Source organism: Phoenix dactylifera, chromosome 3 (genome assembly GCF_009389715.1).
Source record: "Phoenix dactylifera cultivar Barhee BC4 chromosome 3, palm_55x_up_171113_PBpolish2nd_filt_p, whole genome shotgun sequence".
In the NCBI taxonomy this organism is placed as follows: Eukaryota; Viridiplantae; Streptophyta; class Magnoliopsida; order Arecales; family Arecaceae; genus Phoenix; species Phoenix dactylifera.
The window spans coordinates 15,835,041-15,857,366 of NC_052394.1; the positions used below are offsets into that span (position 1 = coordinate 15,835,041).

Below are 22,326 nucleotides of genomic sequence, written 5' to 3' on the forward strand. Positions count from 1 at the left end.
AAGGTTAGTAGGTTTGGTCATAAATCATGACTTTTAATTGCATATCTAATCTTCGACGAGCTAAAATTTGCCCTCGACTCTTAGTAATAGGTGGTAATTTGGCTTGGGGTCATAAAAGAGCCAACCTAACTTAACCCGACCGTACATGAGTTGGGTTCAAGCTTGCAATCTTTTCATCCCATTTAATAATCCGATTGAGCTGACGAGATCTTAAATTAAACATATTTAAGATATGTTTAGCTTTTTTTAGCTGCTAGCTTGTTTAAAATCTATTTAATCCTGTTAAATAGGTTTTGATGGTTGCACTGGATTTCTTACTTAATAAATAAGTAATATTTAATTTTATATTTTTTGATTTATATGTCCTATGAACCCAATCTCATGCCAAATTGCCAAGCCCTCCCTATTCGGGTGGCCTTAATGGGGCTTTCCTCGACCTCTAACCACCCTGGGCAGTTTGGCGGAAGCGGCGGACCGGACCGGGACCCGTTCCGCGACATGGCCGGATTCTGTCTCCGAGCTGGACGAATCACCTTCGCCTCTCTGGCCCCTTGCCTCTGACGCCTATCTCCGTTTCGGCGGACAAATAAAAAAATGGCCCCTCCCCCTCTCTGCCATCCGTTCCCCTGTGGCGAGCCCCCTCCGCCGCCGCCGCCGCAGCGACCCCCCTCCGGCGACCAAACCGACGCCGCTTCGGAGCCAAGCAAACCAAGCTTGAAAGGAGGGGCTTCGGGAGAGTACGCTTACCGTAAGTGCCCATACCCCCTTTTTTTTCCCTCCTACCATTCTTCAAGAATGTTCTCGCGTACAACTAACAACTTGCTCTTTTCCCGCATTTGACCCATAAAAGAAACGAAGAATAGAGGATTAGAAAGGCTCCCCCATTTGTCTTTTCCTTTCTTTTCTATTCTTTGTCCTTCAAACAATTATCCGGCAATTGGAGGATTTATTCCTTGTTCTCGGATAATCGCTTGGTCCAATCCAATCCTGGCCTTGGATTATCTTGTTCTCTCACAAGGTATGTTCATAAATATTTCTTTTCTTTCTCGTTATAGATGCTAGATTCGTTTCTCAGGATTTCTTGCTTCTTTTCCTGAACATGTTTGATCTATTTATTCTGCTTTTATGCTTTTGTTATATATCTGTTGTTATAAATGCTTATTGGAACCTTGTGTGGAAATTTGCTGCCATTTGTTTTGCATCAAAACTGGGAAGGTGGTGATTGTAAGTGCAAGATTGCAAATTAGAGTTTTTGCTCTGCAAGGAATATCGCAAGGAAGATCTTTTCTTTTCTTTTTCCTGTTTCTTTTTTCCCCTTTTTCGCCTCTTTTCTTTTTTTTTTCTGAGGCTTTGTATATTCACTTGTAATTGTGCTATTATTTGGCAGGAAGTAGATTTTTCTAGAGGCAATATGTATGGAATCGTGGGATGCAAAAATTGGAAGGAAAATAATGACAAGAGCTAATGAAAGTAGGAGTAATTACTTCCCGCCCTTTAACTACAGTCTAAAAATTGTGCAGTTTGGTGGTGCGTAATGAGATTATTCCCAAGAAGACAAGAATAGGGAGGATGCACGAGTATTGCTATCTGAAATTTGGATGACTGCAATGAAGATGGTTCTAAAAGGTGCAAAGTGATATGGAGTTATGAAGAAATGGAATTCCAAAAAAAAAAAAGTATGGAAAATCATGGATATATTAGATTTTATGTGGCTTATTGGGAGAATAAAACTACGAGCCACTTTATGGAGTTATAAGAGAGGGCAGAGAATCAATTATTCGTAAAAATCACAAATTCCTCCTAGTTTGAATTGGCTCTTTGCGAAAGAAAAGTAACCAGGGAGATTATTTTCTTAGGTAATTGATGGAAAGATTTTTAGTTGGTTGGATGAATTTGATTATCTATGTAAAGTAACCATATCACAGGGTGCCAAGAGAGGTAACTCGCTAAGTCAAAATTAAAGCAAAAAGTGTATTGAAGATATAACTAGAACTAGCTAAGGTTATGCATGGAGAGTGCCTATGTTAGCCAGAAGTTACCTTGACATGACTAGAAGTTCTAGATTTGGTCCTATGCACCAAATTGTCAGTTCTATGTTATTTTCTCTTTAAGATTATCATAGATGAATTGAAGAGCGATATTTGGGAGGAGATGCTTGGTGTTTTAATTGTTACTTGTAAGTGCTATTATGCTAAATTGTTGAACTCAATCGAATTGGTTGGACCTGTGCAGGAATGCTTTGAATGATTATGTGGTTTAAATATCAAAACAAATAAAATGAATTGAATTTGATTATCAGTGGAAACATCATGAACAATTAACCTCCAGTCAATTTGCAGCCTAAGAGAATCATACTCTTATTAATTTCATTAATTAGATCTACTGTATAGAAGAATGAAGACAAATGCTTGGGTTGATGAAGTGAAAGAGTGGTTTTGCAGTCACGCAAGATCATTAATGGTAAACTTTGTAAGACAGAGATAAGGCTAGAATGGCTTAATTTATGACAATGGAGATAGTCTTGGTTCCAGAGATGAGCATTTTAAAAATACTAAACTTGAGACATTTTTGGTAGGACTAGGAAAAATATATTTAGAGATATGTACATCAGAAGAAGCATCAGCAGAACCTAATTTTAAAGTATTTTATATTGTGTAAGTATCAATCAAATCCAGATTTCTCTTATCATACAGTGAATATTGGCACAAATTATCATGCGCTCTAAAGGCATGAAAAGAGACACGATAGAAATCTTTGTTTTGATTTTTTTAACTTGGCGATGATGAAAAGTTTTACACCCTAAATTATATAAGGCTTAGGTGTACTAAACATTCTCAACAGTTATAACCGATAACCAACATTTGAGTAACCCTATAAGGTAATAAATAAGTCAAAGTGCTGAAGTAGACAAGAACAAGAACCACTCTCATCTATGAGGGTAAGAGTGTTAAACTTTCACCAAATAAGATGTAAGAATGATTTATGTACTATTTTTGGTTAGAGTAACTGGTAATTTGGACTCTCTCTCTCTCTCTCTCTTATAAGGCAAATTTTTGAAGGAAAATAAATTATTTTGATTTCTCTCCTATTAAGTGCATCTAATCACATTCTAGTTGAGATATTGTGAATTCTTGAAGATATTGTTCTCTAATGGTGCATAGTCTCATTTTTGCAAATGCAGCAGTTAATCAACATCCTTATCAAGGTGTCTGTGTCTCACAATGTGTTAATACGAGTGCAAGTTCAGTACAATAGCCTTCACTGTCAGCTCGACCTGATGATATAATGTCTAGAAAGCAGCATATTGCAATATTCACAACCGCCAGTCTTCCATGGATGACTGGAACTGCTGTGAACCCTTTATTTCGTGCCGCTTATCTTGCAAAGAATGGTGACAGGGAAGTTACTTTGGTGATTCCTTGGCTCTCCTTGAAGGATCAAGAATTAGTTTATCCAAACAAAATTACATTCGATTCACCATCCGAACATGAAGGCTATGTTCGTCAGTGGCTTGAGGAGAGGACTGATTTTATATCTAGTTTCAGAATAAACTTCTATCCTGGAAAGGTAATTAATGCTCTTATATCAATGCTGTCAAATTTTGGAAAAAAATAATTTTATATCCTGTAAATGTATTTTGTTGCTCGTGATTTTTTAACCTACAATAATGATTCAAAGGTAGGCCATGTTTTGCACAGATGTATAGGTGATTTACAAAACACATGTTGTTCAAAACCCTTGTTTCAGATACTTGGCACGAACAACTGAGCTCGAGACCAAAACCTAATTTAACAATTTCATCCTTAAAATGAGAAACTTTCTGATAGAATTTTCTTTGAGTTAGGATCTAAGCCACAAGCATTCCTTTAGCCACCAGCTTTTTGATTCTTGTCATCGTTCGAAAGAAAATTTGGCTTACTTTTACTATCATGCAGTTCTCCATAGAAATGAGGAGCATTCTACCTGTTGGTGATATCACAGAGAGCATTCCTGATGAAGAGGCAGATATTGCTGTTCTTGAGGAGCCTGAGCATCTTACTTGGTACCATCATGGAAAAAAGTGGAAAACCAAATTTTGGCGAGTAATAGGTGTTGTCCACACCAATTATTTGGAGTATGTGAAGAGAGAGAGAAATGGCCTGATAGCCTTTTTTGTGAAATATGCCAGTAGTTGGGTTACACGTATCTACTGCCACAAGGTATGTTTCTTAAAAAGATAAAGTCTGCACGTTTTTAGTTTTTGTTATAGATGGAAAAATTAATTTTAATGTCTGTGCAGCATTTTTATTTTTTGAACCTGTAAATGCACACACAGCACATAGAGGGACAAATAATGGTGAATTATTAGCTAAGATCATGGTATGCCATACCGGTACGTACCGGCCGGCCTGGGACCGGTACCGGATCAGCGTGGAATCCGGTACTAGTAGTTTATTGCTAAAGGACCGGTACGGGACCGGTTTCGTACCGGACCGGTACGCCGACCGGTACCGGTACGGCGGACCTTGGCTAAGATAGTCGATATCCTAATTCTTGATTGACAACCTCCATGTGGTCTTGCACCTTTCAATGATTCCGTTCTATACAATCTTATTGGTTGTGCTTATCTGACTTTTCAAGGAATAATTTTTCTAGCGACACTAAGGACTGATAGTTCACTCAATGACAAAAACCTGGTTAATTGGTTCTGTTGCATTCATTGTTAACCATCTAATGCTTGCAGTGTGGGGATAGGGAAGCGCCATAAGTGGACTATAGAAGGACTAGCGACTTTGTCGAGAATAAATTGCCCTTATAGGATGGCTAAACTCATATTTTCACAGCTTTAGTAATTAGTATCGCATTGTTGAAAATGAGTAATGGTAAAACATAGAACTTTTTTGTTCAATTAGTTTGATTCAGGACACTATGATTCAAGCTGTGGATATCTATGGACAGTGTATGCAATATAAAAAGATGGACAGTATTCACTTATGAATTAAAAGAGGTTTGGAGTCTCACTTATCCTGCTATCAGATATTAGTTGGTATTTGGTAGGATACCCCTACTGTGCCGGTTGTGTTGGATGCTTAGCATGCTTAGGCCTAGAAGGAAAATAGCCTTATCAATTGGGTATACACAATAACATGAAGATAAACAAATTTGCCCCCCCCCCCCCCCTCCTTATATTGGCGTTTTTGGATGGTTCTACAGTTAGGGGTGTACCTATGGAAGCTTTTGAGCTGTTTTAGTTGTTTTGGCATCTTATAATAAAACCATTTTCTCCCTAAAGAACTGTTGTAATCTCCTCCACAGTTCCTGTCCGTGCCTCACTATTGCAAAATCTTTTTATTTCATTCCTCACTTCTGTGAACTTCATTGCGCCACCACTTACTGAGAGCCACTTCTTCCTAATTGTAGCAAGTTGGTTCTACATTCTTCCCTTTCTGTCCAAAAGGGTGACTTTGTAGTTTAGAAAGTGTCTGAAGTTGAGATTGACGTGACCATCTAATTGGTAGATTTAAGAAATCTCATGGGGATGGAAGAAGATCATCTAGGTCACTGCAGATCCAAGTGATTTTTTCAGTTCAGCATGCTGAGTCATAAGGTCATTTTCCCAATAAAAAAATAGAGAAGTTCCACCTACTTGGACTGATATGGTTTGAGTGAACTTGTTCTAAAATCTCAAAATATCAAATAGTGCTTCTATGGTTTCATTCCCCTGCTCTGTGGGCCTCTTGACTTTGTACCATGTTCTTTCTAAGTTATGGCTCCAATTAAATCAACTTGAAGTGAAATGCATCTGTGATTATTTGAATTTGTTACTTTTTTATGGATTTGAGGCTTTGTTCATAACTATCAAGCAGAAATAGAGTTCACTATGATCATTGTATCTGCATCTCTGAATCAATTGCTAATTGCTAATCACCATTTTATGATTTGTGATTCCTGCTTTGCTGGTATTCTGTAATGTTTTTGTTCTTGAAGTAGATGCTAATGTCAGGTGGACCGAAACCTAATGGTAAAAGAAGACAACAAAGAGGAAAAAGAGTTGAAACCTTCACTCATTCTTGAATCCCTCTCTAATAGCAGAATCTTGAAAATTTTATAGTTGCCGCTGTTTTGGTTTCAAGGAAAAACTCTTTTTAAGATGTCCACTTGGACATCTGCTTGAGGATTTTGTTCCAAAAGCTGACTGCATCAGTCTTTTACATGTTTCACTGTAACTCTGATAACATCTCTATACTCTCTCCTTTTAAATATTGTGATATTTGGAGAGGACCTGCATGGTTGCTTGCCTGCTTCTTATTATGCATTATTAGTTTTGTCAGATTGAAAGTTTGAGACACCACTTCTGCAATGGAAACCCACATACAAAAAACAACCCATCTCAGCCATTGTTTTTTTTTGCTTTTTTTCTGTATGCATGTATGGTAGCGCTTGTGCCTATAATAGGGGCGGCAACAGTTGGGTTCAGCTTGGGTTTGGCTATATCCATACCTAAAACAAAATTACATGCGGAAAACATAAATCCAATATCATACCTGTCTATAATCCTAAACATACCTAACAATAGATTCAAAAATAATATGGCGCTGATTGGGTTTCAGATTGTCATTGGATACTTGTTAGGTTATTTTGGGACCTACCTTTGTCATGAGGTGAAGCAGAAGGGCAAGATTAAGGATAGACTGGCAGATGAGCAAGGGATAAAAAAGAGTCACCATGAATTATTTTCCTCCTATTTGTCGCACCAATGCTTACTGGCACTGTTGTCAGCTGTCACCACCTTAATTGTAAGAGGAAAGGAGGAATTTTAGAATGCTGTTAACAATACAAGCAAGGTGAGAACTATTTCTCGATTGAGTGAATGAGAACAGGAAAGGAGGAGGAATTTTAGGATGCTCTCAAGAGTATAAAGTGAGAAATATTTCTAATTAAGTGAATGAGAAGAGGAATATCATAAAAGACACTTACGTGCACACACACAAACCCATCCCAATAGCTTATCAGGTATATATTTTAGACCTAGACATGAGGTTTGGTTAGTGGGCTACCAGTCCTCATTGCCACCTCTAGCTACTAGCGGTCATGTTGTGCTCATCTTGTGATAACTGTTTTCTTTCTGCTCAGGTGCAGGGCTTTGATCTTCCATATGCACTTTTAAGTTCTTCTGCTCCTTTCCTATGCTAAATGAAACCAATCCAAACTGTAGCTTTAAAATACAAGTTTAAATTTTGCTCAGAAGAATCTCTAATAAGTGAACATTCACGTCATATCCCAAAGACATAAATGTTCCCCTATTGGCTCAAATAAATAAATGGATAAATAACAAAAAGCTTCTCATTTTTTCTTGCCCCTCTTCCTATTCGAAAGATCTATGTTCTTTGAACCAGTTACCTTCCCCAGTTATTCATTCAGGTTGCTTTTCAAATTGTTACCTATCATTTGACTTCCAGAATCTCTAAATGAGTGAACATTCTATATAAAAGATGTAGCATGATTTAACCTAGTTTGTAGATCTTAATTAAAAATCATGAAAGAAAGCTATAAAAGAATGGGAAATTATCTTGTTGGTTTTGCTTCACTATAATGAACCTTAAGCATAACCATGCCTTAGCTCAAAGATTTCAGGTTGCCACAAGAAGTGAATTATAATAAAAAAAGAATTATGAAAGCTCTGGTCCATGTGTTAGATACTTTCCTGAGATAATCATCTTCTTTCCTTTTTTAGTACAAGAATCGTTGTCATGCTGTCTGGTTGGTCTTCATGCTGTTACATACAAATGTATCCTCAGTGTGCTGTTACATACAAATGTGCCCTCAGTGTAATAGATAAATTACAAAATACATGGATAAGTTATACATGCAGAGTCTAAATTAGAAGTTTGTTAGTCTATTGCAGCACTGGTGCTAATTTAAAATAAATAACCCATGTTATCATAGGTTATCAGATTATCAGGTGCTACCCAAAATTTCCCAAGATCCATCATCTGCAATGTTCATGGTGTCAACCCAAAATTTCTTGATGTTGGCAAGGTAAAGCTTGGGCAGCTACAGAAGGGGGAGCAAGCCTTTACCAAGGGTGCCTACTATATTGGTAAGATGGTGTGGAATAAGGGCTACAGAGAGCTTCTTCAACTACTCTCAAAACACCAAGACAAATTATCTGGACTTCAAGTGGATTTATATGGAAATGGAGAAGACTCTGAAGAAGTTCAACAAGCTGCAAATAAATTGAGTTTGCCTGTAAGAGTTTACCCTGGTCGTGATCATGCTGATCCTTTATTTCATGAGTAAGTCACCTGATTTTATCGATTTGAATTTTCCTACTGGTAGGGGACACAGCTTGCATGCATATATACTATATACTACTGGATAATCTAATTTGTTTGTCTTTGGAGATGGCAATATTGCTGTCATTTCTCAATATGAGTAGCATGACATGCTTTATGACATGAATGTAAACTAACCACCGGACGCAAAAGCTTAAGCTGTTTGGGAAGGAGTCAACAATATATATCAGGCCTTAACGCATCCTCTTACATGCAGCCCGGACCAACCAGGGACAAATCAACTGGAAACAATTCAAGAGAAAATTCAAGAAAAATATTGGATAAAATTGGCCTGAATAGGGATTTGAACTCATGATCTTTGCCTCTCATACGATGTTAACTTATCACTAGACACGAAAAGCTTAAGCTATTAGCAAGGAGTCAACAATGTATATCAGGTTTTAACAATGAAATCATTACTTACAATAGTTCCCAATTTATAACTTGTGTGTAAAGCATGCTTCTAAAGTTCCAATATAATGATTCAGTATAGATGGATTGCAAAGACATGTAATTACTTTGTCTGTTATCAATAATATTGATTTGTTTCTGTACACGCAGCTACAAGGTGTTTCTGAATCCAAGCACCACTGATGTGGTCTGTACAACCACGGCAGAAGCACTGGCAATGGGAAAAATTGTCATCTGTGCCAACCACCCTTCAAATGAGTTTTTCAAGCAGTTTCCCAATTGCCACATATATAATAGCAGCGATGAATTTGTGAAATTAACTGTCAAAGCTCTGGCTGAAGATCCTGCTCCACTGATAGATGATTTGAGGCATGAGCTGTCATGGGAAGCAGCCACGGAAAGATTTGTGGCAGCTGCTGAGCTAAACCAGGTTGTTTCTGAGGAGGTTCCCCCTTCTTCATCCAATCCTTTTGCATCAACCTCTTTTAAATCTCGTAAATTGAGTGTGGAGGAAGCCACTGCATCCTTGCATCAAACCATTTCTGGAATCGAGTCAGCACGTCGTGCATTCGGTGCAATCCCGAAGAGTTTGCAACCTGATGAGCAACAGTGTAAGGAGCTTGGGTTAGTTATTCCAGAACGGAAGGGGAGTTCTAGACGTTGATGCTGCAGATTGAAATCAACACACATATCAACAGTGACATTGAGGTTTCGGTTTGTAATTCATATTCTCAATTCAAATCTAGCAGCTCATTTAAGAGAGAGAGAGAGAGAGAGAGAGAGAGAGAGAGAGAGAGAGAGATCTAATTGTATTTTTGTGATGTGAGTTGTAACATATCTGGGATATCGAGAATTCTAGCATCATTCCAAAGCAATGTATTTCACAACAGGAATCTTTTACTTAATATATTAGAATTGCAATGTATTTGTGCAATGGTGATTACAGCTGATGTGCTGCTATCAGTTGTTATGTTAATTCATTAGGATTTTTTTTTTAACATTCTTGAGGCAATTGAAACAATTGGTACTTAATATTGTTGCAGTATATTTTGTATTTACAGTAAACTTCTCTCGGGTTCAACTTTTGGTTTGAAATTTTGTGTTCCTGTAGTTTGATAAGGTACAAAGCTCCTGCATATAAATATTCTCCCTAAATCTGTATTATCTAAGTTTGGCTTGAATTGCATTGCTGGTCCAATATGATGGTTTGTATTCTAGTTCTTGAAAGTTTAGGCATCAGAACTTGTACATTTCTCAATGCATCTGAGCAGGAATATGATGTTTAAAAGCTTGCAGCTGAGGATTCAGTACCTCAATTAGAAATACTTGTACATACCAGATAGCCTCTGTTCTGCACCATGCTCCATGAGGATATTGGCTCTGCTTTTGGATCTCTGCAGGTAGTGATGTACATGGGCTGGACATCAGCTCCAATTTCATAATGTTAGTGCCTGGTTGTTGCAGTGATCCTATGGAAAGCTTTAGATATTCTTGGTTCAGGCTTGGTCCATGTTGCATCTCTCTATTTGCAAGAGGTATCCCGAGGATTCCGAAGATTGGTGATTCAATCTGGGATGGGTGCAAATTGGCAGGTCTGGTGTGGCAAATAATCCAAGGTTTGCCATGTACCTAGAGCTTTGAGGGACATTTTGTTTTCAGATTTTCTTAGATGTATTCGCACCCAATTTTCTTAGCTGCATGGCCTGCTCCTGGTTTATGCAAAAGGTATAAAGCTACAACTACACAACCATGCTGATACCAAATGTGCAAGGATAGATGCATGTGAAAATGAGATTTAGTTATCCTTGCTGATTATGATATTTTGCTAGCTTGAAGAGGGCCAAATGTTGTTTTGTTAATAATGCGAAATCTGTGGCAAGATTACTAAAATATGCATGGTGGTTAAAAAATGATTTTTCCGACCTAGTATCCATTCTTGGTTGGTCTAAGTTAGCTAGAAGTGGGAAAAGATATAGCAAAATGTTTGTTTTTTTCCTCTCCTCATCCCCTTAGTTCAAATTTTGTTAAATAGGAACATCACACTTTTAGGTTTAAACAACTAATCTACAAATTCTATGCTTATGCCTAGAGAACAATTAGTAGAAGTGCTCATAGATAAAGATACCTACATGCGGTATGCGACAAATGTATACCTCTTATTTTGTTTGCTCGCTCCATTGGAACTTGATAAGAAATGCACAAAAATTTACAAAAGTCATATAGTGCATCTCCCATGTGGATAGCTCAGCAATATTTTTTTATAATCAAAAATATTAGGACTTTTTGGTTGGCACCATTTCTTAGTGCGTGTGCTAGGAAAAGTTTCATTTATAAAACCAAGTGGTGGCACTCCTACCATTATTCTCAAAAAAGTATTAAAAAAAGTAAAAATTATGATACATCTATGCAAATCAAACCACAAAAAGGAATAAGAAAAAAAGATTTGTAAGTATCTAACCATGCACATACATGTTTATTTTTTTGGTAGAATCTCCATGCAACAAAAGAAATTATAGATGAAAAGCGTTAGTTGGAGCATCTCATGCAATAACCAATAGAAGAGCCAAAAAGTGCTTTCAAACTTAATTTCTGTAGGTAATTAAAGTCTAGATGTTTGTTCATGCCGAAAGTGGGTATGCTTCTAGATCATTAAAAAAAAAAAGTAATCTTTCATTAGACAAAATATATGTTACATCCAATTAGGTATTGGGTTATGCCTTGCCTCTCCCATTGTTTATGGTACTAAGATTTTGTGCTGCCTGAAGAGACTTGCCCCACATCATGTAAAAGTGGAGTTTGTAAAGAAAATAGAAAAAAGAAGCTATAAAGTAAGAAGAGATTGATTCTTTTTTCGAATATATAGATACACTTTTATATATAGTGCAATCAATTCTTGATTTGCTTTCAGTTAATTGCTCACATGTCGATGACTATGGAGTATCTCTACTATACAAAACTTTAAAAAACATACAAATTGATCATGAACTAGGGAGAAACCTAAACCCTCTCCTTGATGAACACACTCAATTGTAAATATACTCCTTGATGTCCTACCTCTCCACATTTGATTGATAAAGAAAAAGAGAATATATTGAAAGAACATGTCCGTAAATCCAAAACTATTTTTCCCATGCAATTCTAGTACAATATTTTGCATTATCTATTATAACTTCTAAGGCAATCTTCAATATAACTTCTAAGACAATCAATTTTTATCACAAAGGCCGGCCCTCTATTTAATTGACTTCATGTCCATAAAATTTTAAAGCAAATTGAAAAGGAGCTATGAACATTTGGATGAACTATTGATTGATGAATATTATTGAAACTGTTAAACAAGTTGACACAGGCTCTCCTTGTTCCATGAGTATGATGTTTAAAAATACTCGACAAGTAAACTAGAAATACCATTACTAGCATCATACTCTTAGCGCTTAGCTAGAAGAGCTTTTGGATTTAAATCCAGCTGGTGATTCTCTCACCATTATTGTGTAATTAAGAAGAAAAAAAAACAACTCCCCCAATCAAATCACAAGAGAGGCAGAGATCAGTATGGGGGGTTAAAGAATTGACGTATCATTTGATCATGCACAAATCTAGTTTTTTGTTTGCTCGAATCAGCTCATAACACGGAAGATCATCGGTTTTATAAAAGAGTATGGTCGGAGCATTTAGTGAAACAAACCAATGAAAGCATCAAAAAATGTGTTGAAGTCTTATCTGTTTAGGATTCAAATTCTGATTGCTTCTTTATGCCGAAAGTAGATGTTCTTCTAGAATAGGGAAAAAGTTACTACCCTTCTGTTCATCCATATGCATGTTGAACCCCAATTACAATTTAGAATGTGCATTAGCTCTGATTGTTTATATGTGTTAGCTTTTCTGTTTCTAGATGTTAGAAAGAATAAATGATAGAATGGAGTTGCATCAAATCATGCGAGCAATAGAGAGAGATATACGTAAAAGATGGCAAAAGGAAGGTATAAAGTAAGAAAAGATTGATTCAAAGCTGACAATCTTTTCTATAATATATGATATATCATGATATGAGGCATAGTCTATGTTCACTTTGCCTCCAACTGAATTTTTCACCTAACTTGTGTTGTTGACTGTCAAGTATCTCTATCATATAAAACTTGAACTGCACACAAACTGGCAATGAAATAGGTGAGCCCTAAAACCTCTCTTTGATGAACATACTGAAACACAAATATACATATTAATGCCATACATCTTTAAATATTACTGATAGAGAAAAGAGAGACATATCGAGAGAATGTTCTTGTAAATCTAATAATATGTTTCCATATGCAATTCAAATCTAGCATTTGCAGTTGTTCATTGTAAGACAATTAGTTTCTTTTTGGAGGTGACACTCTATTTGCAAAATCAAAATCAACTTTTTCAACATAAGCTAGCTTGCTGGCCATTGAAAATTATGTTCCTTTGGAGCCTATTTGGATACTCCTGTAAGAATATCTTATAGGACTCGGGCCTATTGGCCCACTCAACCCAACATCTTATAAAAGTCTATCAAAGTCCGAATCTAAATCTCAGTATGTAGATCTCTTGGCCTGCAGGAGGAAGAAAAAATCTATGGAGATTTTTTTCTAGGGATGACAATAGGTCTGGTATGGGTCAAGTAGGTAGATAGGTTGGGGGGGTAGAGTTAGATAGAGAAGATTCGACAGATCTTCTTAAGTAAAGCTACTTATATTATTTTTTTTTTGCATATTAGTTTTTTTTTTTTTACTTCACAAAGAAAATTTGTGAAGAGTTATATATATTAGAGTTAAGTTCGGAACAGATTTTACCCTCTCTTTGAATCCGCTAAGGGTCTGGTGCTTGATGAGGTGGAGTAAATTACCACTCCTATTTTTTTCTTCCAATAAGATTCAGGCCGAGGATTGTTGGGTTTAGAGTCATGCTTAAATGAGCTTTACAGTCTATAAATTCATTATAAAAATTAGCACAAATGCTGTTAGATTACACGAACAAGCTCTTAATGTAATTTTATAATAAAAGAAAGTTTTATCAAAATTTAGATAAATTATGGTGTTAAGTACAATTGACATTAGCTACATAATGACATTAGCAACCTAGTTATTTTAGAACCCAACTACCTTGACATTTTAGTATTCTTCTCCTTTCTTCAAATGATGCCCAAAGGTCTTCTAGAGCAGGCGATCCATCAGACTATCACTACTTAGCAGGCAGCAGGGGCACTCATTCTCTCCTCTTCCTCTCTTTTGAGTTATTTTTATTCTTTATTTTTAATAGATGAACATATAAGGAATTCTATCCTAAGCTATTTAATTAATATTTATATCTAACATCATATAAATAAATCATCTTATATCATTTTAAAAGTCTTCAAAAACATACGATTCCAAAATCTCAAACGGATAGGAAATGATTTAACAAACGAAAATCCTTCAATATATATAACCTCAAAATCTTGGGCTAATAAATAATCGATTAACAATTCTAATAAATTATATAAAATTTAATGCATAGTGCTTATATTATTTTAATTTTTTTTTAAAATTATATGATTCCAAAATATTTAACAACATAAAATCCTTCAAAATATTGAGCTAATAAACAATGGATTATATTATAAGTTTTCAAAACTATATAATTCCAAAATCTAAAGGTGACAGGAAATGATTCAACAACAATTTTTTTTAAAAAAAGCTAATTATAAAACTTTAGAGTAGATAAAATTAATAAAGCTGGACACAAAAGCGCATAAAATTGAGAAGAAGCAAGGATCGTAGAGAAAAAATCCAATCTATCCTACCATTTATCTATCCATAAACATGCATAGATTTGGAAAACTTGGGCTAGCAAATAATGATCACCAAGTTTTATAATTTGTTCAAAACTCTAATGCATATCATACGATACATTAAGAAACTATTTGTCTTTGGGTTAAGTAATCAATGATGGGAGAAGGTGGACGAGTTTTTTTTTTTTTTTCTCTTTCCATCTTCCAAATTTATTATTTTCTCTCTGTTCGAGGCATGGCGAATACAGCAAAGAACCAGCTGCATCCGACCGGGCTAAAGGGAGAAAAATTGATTACTTTTCTTTCTGGTTTTCTTTATTTAAATCTTCTTTGACATACGGAAAAAGGGTCTCTTCCTTTTTGCAGCCGCGAATGATGCGGTTGCCGTCCAATTTATTTTTTCCTCGACACAAAAGCACTCGGAAAAATAATGGCTTCCACCCTCCGCCCTCTGCTCTCCCTTCTGAGAGCGGCGCCGCCTGCCTTCACCCCCATAATTAAAGGAGAGAAAAGGAGAGGAAAGAGAATGCCATAAAGCTAGAAAAATAATAATATAAAAGCGAGCCTCCCATGGCATGCGAGGAATAATGGATGGCTTGCGAGATTCCCTGCCCTTCTCTGGGACAGCTGCCTCGTACCTCTCGCTGCCCACATCATCATGTGGTCTCTCAGGTGGACTTGGTTTCTCTCTTTTTCTTTTGAGGTGTGAGAGGAGTTGGGGAACAAGGTGTTGGAGGGAATGGTGACATGTAAGCTTTTTGTCTAGGGCTTGAAGAGCTTCAATGCATTTTGTGGCTTGTGGCAAGCAGGACTAGGGTTGGTAAATGTGCATAGACTTGGCTTCATCAATTTGCCTGGCTAGGGTTTGTGATTGAGGTCAATCAAACAACTCTAAGGACTGGCTTGGTTGGACCACATAGTAATTATGAACATTTGGCATTGGTGTTATGCATATCGATTTCATTGGATTTAGATTCGTGTTATGTATCCGATAGATTGGAGATGCTAGTGGACTTGACTTGTAGCTAGTCCGATTTGAGGATTCGAGTCAGATGTATAATTAGGGTACGTGGATGGGGCATAAGTTTGCCTGTTGTTGCTGCTGCTGTTGTTAAACCGACTACTTTATAGAGTCCTTGAATAAATCCACTCGATCGCATCTGCCATCGATGTATCTTCAAGACAATCTGGTAATTCAGGTGAGGTACCCCGCAACTCAAATATCCATTGTGATCTCGCCAAATTATAAGCCAATTATGAACATTTGATATTCACATTATGCAAATCTATATGGCTGAATTCAAATTGCAATTATGTGGGTTGGTGGAATGGAGATGCAATTGGGGGTGGGGTGGACCTGCTCATACCCGAAGGTATGATATGCATGTGGGCTATAGGTTTTAAAACTTCGTCTTGATCGGATATTGATCTATCAAATTACAACTAAGCCAATTACATCCATTAGAATTTGATTAAACATGATGGAAAAATAAATTTAAAAACCTTTTTGAGCCTATAATGCGGCATGGCAAGCTAAAAAATTCAGTTTATCTAGATGGACCAGAAGTCCATTGGAGTTGGTCCCTATTTAATTGAGCTTGAACCCAACCACCAACCCCTTGCAGTTCTAAATTATGATAATGACTAACATGAGTGCCTCAACAGTCCGGCAAAAATTGCTTGGTTGTAAATGATGTAAAAAAATTCATCTAACGATTGAAAAGAAAACATCTTAGTTATTAGATTTGCTTGGTGTTTTTGTAGAAATTTTAATCCTAAGATGCTATAAAACAGCAATAACATCCATTACCTTGGTTGGACTAAATTTTAAAGTTTAGTTTTTTTTTTTTTTTTTTGGTAAAGGAAAGACCCCAAACCAGTTTTAGATCCTCTTTAGCTATTGAAGTGTCTGTCTAGTTGGATGGCCTCCCATTGGTATTCCCGTATCTGATAAATAAACTTTTGGTCAAGTTTTTCTGGTTCTCAAGTCTCATGGAGATGCACATATTTTGTTTGGATTAGTAAATAGATCTTCACCATGTTCAATCTCTAACAAATGGCTATAGCAATATGCATGAAATATAACAGGGAGGATATTTATTAAATTTACTCAAAAGTAATTATGATTAGTAAGATCTCAACCCAGACATGGATATGTGGAGGTCAACTTGATGTTTATTGAGTGTCTTGAGTCCTTTTCTCTTACTTTTCACAAAAGGTGAGGAGTAACACCCCTAATTATTTCCAATATAAAGACATCCCCAAGATATAAAACATATGATAGCTGCATCCAAGTTTGGATGCGAATCCTAGCATTCTTTCCATATGCACCAGCAAACCACCACCACGGATGGTTGGTCCTAAGCTTTTAGAAAAAAGTCCGAGGACAAAGAAAGAATTCACCTTTCTTTACACAAATCTACCATTGGATCATCCACTAGTTGCTATGAGATCTACACACATAGATGGATGATAGAATTCAGAGCGCCTTGAGATATATAGTGGGTGATTCAATGGTAGATTTACATAAGTAAATCTTTTTTTGATACACCCCTGATCACAACGAATACAACCCTAAAAGATGCATCATATTAGTGGTGCATCATAGGAATAAACTGGGACGAGTGCAATATGTATGGAGTCCATAAGAATCGAGATGCATGATTGATGCGGTGCACTACCACCAGTATAATATCTCTAAAGAAAGGAACACGAATTCCGTTCTTTCTCCAATCTCCAAATAGAGGATTGGGGCCTTTAATACCCAAGCAATATTAAAGACAGCCCTAGCCCCTAGATCAATTTTACCCAGTGTAGAAGGAGATGATTGATACTTTCAGGAGAGACCGCAGAAAATGTAGCTCTGGTCGATTTGTCATCCCTCCCAGGTATCCATTCTCTAATCTGCAGCTTATCTTTCAATGCCAACCACATGAATACCTTGGCTATCTTCATGTTACGGAGCCATGCTTGATCCAAAGACCTGGTCTCTAATCTGCTAGCTCACAAGACCTGGTCTGACCCCAACCACCAACCAGCAACAAATGCTACAGAGAGAAAGAATATGGGCAAATCTAATTTGGTCATATCATAGTTATGGGATGTTGGGTGACCCATGACTTGAAAGACTTGCAATTGACCCCAGTCAGAGCCGATGACCCCTAGTCAGAACCGATGACCCATGACTTCTAACCAAGTCGGTCTACAAGCCAAATTTCATATCATACTATTTTTTATCTATATGACTGATTGGACGGAACCTGGTGTCTCCCTGCTCCCCTCTCAGGAGGACAGAAAAAATCCCAGGCCTTCTTCCAAAATCCAATTCCATTGCAGAAAACTGGCACATGACCATATTTAGTTCAGTGTTCCCTCACTTTCTCCCTTCAAAAGTTAAAAGAAACAAAAACCAAAAAAACAGAAGAAAGAAAAAAAAAAAAGCCAGCTGCTGAGACACGAGAGGTATCAACAGTGTAGTAGATCGAGAGAGAATCCTGACGGGCCGAGGTTCCTTTGGATTCTGTGAACCTATGCTTGTTGCTATCCTTCCACACTTGAACCCTACTCCCCTTAGGGCTTTTCTTTCTCATTGGCTGGCATTTCCCCATCCCTTTAGAGAATAATAAGGCCATGGGAGCAAGCTAATAAGTTCCTAAGAAGCCCATATCTCCTTCCTGTCTGCCTTGAAAACCCGGCATAATTTCACTTAAAAACGACCAATAGTACCACCACCCTCACACACACAAAAAAAGAAGAGACTCTCTTGCTTGTTATCACAAAGCAAACTCATTTCTCTGAGCTTTTGCTGGATTTTAGGTGCCTTTGTGCAGCCTTTATTCTGATTTTGTTTCTCTTTTTCTGTTTCCATTACCACCAACTCGGTGCTGTTAAAGCCACCTACTTAGCATCATTTCTGGTCCTTGGACAAGCCACCTTCTTTCCAACTCAAACCACCAGTCCTCTCTCTCTTTCTCTCTTCTGGGCCCAAGAGATTCTGAAGCAGAGCGCAACTGTGTGGAGCTCCTGTCTTCTTCTTCTTCTTCTTCTTCTTCTTCTGGCACAAGAACATATCTGAGATAGCTCCCATTCATTAAAGAAACCATCTTGGGTCTGCTTCTCTGGCTTTCTTGCTGGTATACCTGTCCCGAGTTAAACCAAAAGCTTGAGAGCTCGGCGTTTGGGTTTCCTTCTGTTTTGCTCTGTCGTTTGAAGCCAAATCGATAGTTCATTCTCTTCTCCAACTTCTCTTCCGAACCTCGTCGACAGGATGATCTCAGCTGCCGATCTCTACCACGTCCTCACGGCGGTAGTCCCGCTCTACGTCGCCATGATCCTGGCCTATGGCTCCGTCAAATGGTGGAGGATATTCAGCCCCGACCAGTGCTCCGGCATCAACCGCTTCGTCGCGCTCTTCGCCGTCCCCCTCCTCTCATTCCACTTCATCTCCACCAACAACCCATACGCCATGAACTACCGCTTCATCGCTGCCGACTCCCTCCAGAAGCTCATCGTCCTCACGGTCTTGGCCATTTGGGCCAAAGCCAGCTCCAGAGGCTGCTTGGAGTGGACTATAACACTCTTCTCGCTTGCCACGCTTCCAAACACCCTGGTGATGGGCATTCCCTTGTTGAAGGGAATGTATGGCTCGGATTCGGGGAGCCTCATGGTCCAAATCGTTGTCCTCCAATGCATAATTTGGTATACATTGATGCTCTTCTTGTTTGAGTACAGGGGAGCTAAGCTTCTGATCACCGAGCAGTTCCCCGACACGGCCGGCTCGATAATTTCCTTCCGGGTGGACTCCGACATCATCTCCCTCGACGGCAAGGAGCCGCTGCAGACCGAGGCCGAGGTTGGGGAGGATGGCAAGCTCCACGTCACGGTGAGGAAGTCGACGAGCTCGCGCTCGGAGATATACTCCCGGCGATCCCACGGGCTGAATTCCGGCGTCTCCATCACTCCCCGCCCGTCCAATTTATCCAATGCCGAGATATATTCCCTTCAGTCGTCGAGAAACCCGACGCCGAGGGGGTCTAGTTTCAATCACACCGATTTCTATTCGATGGTGAACGGGAGGAACGCTAGTGGTGTGAGCCCTAGGCATTCTAACTTCGGGAATGCGGGCTTCGACGAGGAGAGCGGTGGGGCGGCGGCGGCGGCGGTGGCGGCGGGATTTCCGAAGGCGAATGGGGTGGCGGGCGGCTATCCGGCGCCGCCGGGCACCGGGATATTCTCTCCCGTGGGGCCGAAGAAGAAGGTGGCTGGGGGTGAGGGGGGGAAGGACTTGCACATGTTTGTCTGGAGCTCGAGCGCATCGCCGGTGTCGGAGGGAGGGATTCACGTGTTTAGAGGGGGGGAATTTGGAAATGAGCATGGGGGAGCAGCTCACCCGACCGATCACCACCCAAAAGGTGACCACTTGGTGCTCTGTTTTATGCCGTAGATATATGTTTTCTGTCTGTTGTTGTTGAAGTTTGTGCTTTGGGTGTTTTGTTGCCTTTGGACGTTTTAAGATTTGTTCCATGGCTTGTGTTTCTCTCTAGATATCGCATGATCTCTTGTCTGTGGACCCTTTGGTCTGTTGTTATTGGTGGTAAATATCATGGTTATTCTTGTGGGCTTGGAATATCAACAGATATTATTAGTTTCGTGGGATGGGAATCAAACAAGCAAAATGAATTGCATTTCTCTGCTTTTCCATTTCAAAGGAGGACATCAACATAGAGCTCTAATGTTACAAAATTTGTTCTTTGTTTATTAGCTTCTGCACTTGACAACAGCATTCACATATGATTGTAGGGGAAGAAAAAAAGAAATAAAAAGCCATGATGTTGCTTATTTGAGTTGCTTAAACTTGTGGGGTGCAATTTTTATCTCTGCATTCTTTTCTAATTCCCATATGATTACCTTATGCTGCTTATTGATGTTGCGTTTCTCTGATCTTAGATGCCTATGATGTATACGGTCGCGATGACTTCAGCTTCCAGAACAGAGCTGGTACTCAGGGAATGGACTCTCTGCAGAAGGATGGGCCTAGTCTCTCGAAGCTCGGTTCCAATTCCACAGCTGAACTCCACCCAAAATCTGGGGCTGATGAGGAAGTCAAGCCGACTTCAATGCCTCCTGCCAGTGTGATGACCAGGCTTATTTTGATCATGGTCTGGCGAAAGCTGATTAGAAATCCAAACACCTACTCCAGCCTGATTGGTGTCATCTGGTCTCTAGTTTCTTTCAGGTTATGGTCACCCCAAAACAAGCTTTTCTCTTATTTCTCGAATTCGCTCATGCATGAATCCTAGAATCTTGTCGTTACTTTTTGCAGGTGGAATATTGAAATGCCGGCAATTATCGCTCACTCAATCTCCATTCTATCCGATGCAGGGCTTGGAATGGCCATGTTCAGTCTTGGTATATCAAGTTTCTAACTTGTAGCATGTTTAATTTCATTTTTATCCCTAATTGTGATCCTTAATGATGGAAGTTGTCCGTGCACTTTCCAACCGAAATTTTTATGGCTACCATCTCTTCAGTCTGAAACTTGTGTTAAGGAAATCGGTTTTATTACCGCAGGTTTATTTATGGCATTGCAACCAAGGATTATTGCCTGTGGCAATTCAGTTGCTGCATTTGCAATGGCTGTCAGATTTGTTACAGGACCTGCTGTCATGGCTGCGGCCTCAATTGCTGTTGGACTTAGAGGCGTTCTCTTACATATCGGCATCGTGCAGGTAAACAAATTTAACGCAGACATGTCATGTTTGAAGAGATAAGTAATGAGTTTGGAAACATCAAATTTATGCTAGAGGATTAGTCTAACTCAGTTGTGTCCTTTGTCTTTCTATTCTTTGATGTGAATGACTGGAAACTAGCATGGAACTAAACTTAACATTTCATTGCTAAGCTAAGAGGAAGACATCGACTAAGAAATTTAACCACACAAAATTTCCTTCGCTTGCTTGCCGCTATTTGGTTGGCTATAGTTGGTACTAATGAGTCAATGAGAGATGGTAGTTGCTGTAATAAATTATTCACTTTTTACTGCAGGCTGCTCTTCCTCAAGGAATTGTTCCATTTGTTTTTGCCAAGGAGTACAACGTGCATCCTGATATTCTTAGCACAGGGTACATACTCTAACTTCGCTCTTTCTTCATCCTGCTTTATTAAGAGCTCAAATGCCTGTTCGATCCTACGTTGTAACAATTACAGCTTGCTATGTGTACTGACTCTTGTTTTAATTGAATGGTGTTGGTTGGTGGCATTGGTCTTAGATCTGACAGTTTTATGCTTGAGAAATTCATTCACTAGTCTGAGCTTTGAATCACAATTTTTCTTATCTGTTAAAGTACTCCATAATTTGCATCTCTCTCAATTTATATGGTACATGTTTCTGATAGAATGCTTAATGATTTCAGGGTTATCTTTGGAATGCTGATTGCGCTCCCCATCACGCTGGTTTACTACATATTGCTGGGACTCTAAAGCTCGATGGACCTTTTGTATTCATCAACAGAGCCAAAGTCAGAAGGTTTCTGTAAAGATTTTTGACTTATCTGGTAGTTTTGTATTCCCTAGTCTGACTGAGATAGCCGAGGTTTTGTTAGCTATGTATTTGGCAAAAAAGAAGTCTCAATTTAGGGACTAGTGGCTTAGATAGTTTAAATGATCAGGCTTCATGTAACTCTTTTATTTTATTTGAAGACTTTTGCAGCTGGTGTAAAAGGTCATATTAGTAACTTGATCTTTGTTTCGGTCCAACATGGATTTCATTCTGGCATTTTCAGTGCCCGAAGTTGGTGGAAGTTTTAGTTA

General features: G+C 38.4%; 2 protein-coding genes across 5 annotated transcripts; both read left to right on the forward strand.

The window, feature by feature from the left end:
* The first annotated feature begins 475 nt into the window (after positions 1-475).
* On the forward strand, positions 476-9,651 carry LOC103706234 (digalactosyldiacylglycerol synthase 2, chloroplastic-like). 4 transcript variants are annotated; one of them, XM_039124738.1, is made up of 6 exons: positions 476-748; positions 851-1,018; positions 3,182-3,567; positions 3,936-4,199; positions 7,927-8,276; positions 8,877-9,651. In XM_039124738.1, exons 3-6 carry the CDS (start codon positions 3,286-3,288, stop codon positions 9,388-9,390), a joined length of 1,410 nt encoding a protein of 469 aa, XP_038980666.1. In that variant the 5' UTR covers positions 476-748; positions 851-1,018; positions 3,182-3,285; the 3' UTR covers positions 9,391-9,651. The 4 variants fall into 4 exon arrangements, with proteins under 4 accessions (XP_038980666.1, XP_038980668.1, XP_038980669.1 ...); XM_039124739.1 differs by having other exon boundaries at positions 477-748; positions 3,185-3,567; XM_039124740.1 differs by lacking the exon at positions 851-1,018.
* An 8,326-nt stretch (positions 9,652-17,977) lies between these two features.
* LOC103706233 (probable auxin efflux carrier component 1b) lies at positions 17,978-22,326 on the forward strand. The gene is made up of 6 exons (XM_039124742.1): positions 17,978-19,928; positions 20,464-20,752; positions 20,840-20,925; positions 21,088-21,245; positions 21,562-21,638; positions 21,930-22,326. The coding sequence occupies exons 1-6, from the start codon at positions 18,785-18,787 to the stop codon at positions 21,994-21,996; spliced, it is 1,821 nt and encodes a 606-aa protein (XP_038980670.1). The 5' UTR covers positions 17,978-18,784; the 3' UTR covers positions 21,997-22,326.

Bases quoted from the DNA above. Each gene is read 5' to 3' on its own strand.
- LOC103706234 (XM_039124738.1), top strand. From the start codon at position 3,286: ATGTCTAGAAAGCAGCATATTGCAATATTCACAACCGCCAGTCTTCCA. The intron at 4,200-7,926 runs GTATGTTTCTTA...ATGTTATCATAG, and splicing joins CACGTATCTACTGCCACAAG to GTTATCAGATTATCAGGTGC. The intron at 8,277-8,876 runs GTAAGTCACCTG...CTGTACACGCAG, and splicing joins GCTGATCCTTTATTTCATGA to CTACAAGGTGTTTCTGAATC.
- LOC103706233 (XM_039124742.1), top strand. From the start codon at position 18,785: ATGATCTCAGCTGCCGATCTCTACCACGTCCTCACGGCGGTAGTCCCG. The intron at 20,753-20,839 runs GTTATGGTCACC...TACTTTTTGCAG, and splicing joins TGGTCTCTAGTTTCTTTCAG to GTGGAATATTGAAATGCCGG. The intron at 21,246-21,561 runs GTAAACAAATTT...TTTTTACTGCAG, and splicing joins TACATATCGGCATCGTGCAG to GCTGCTCTTCCTCAAGGAAT.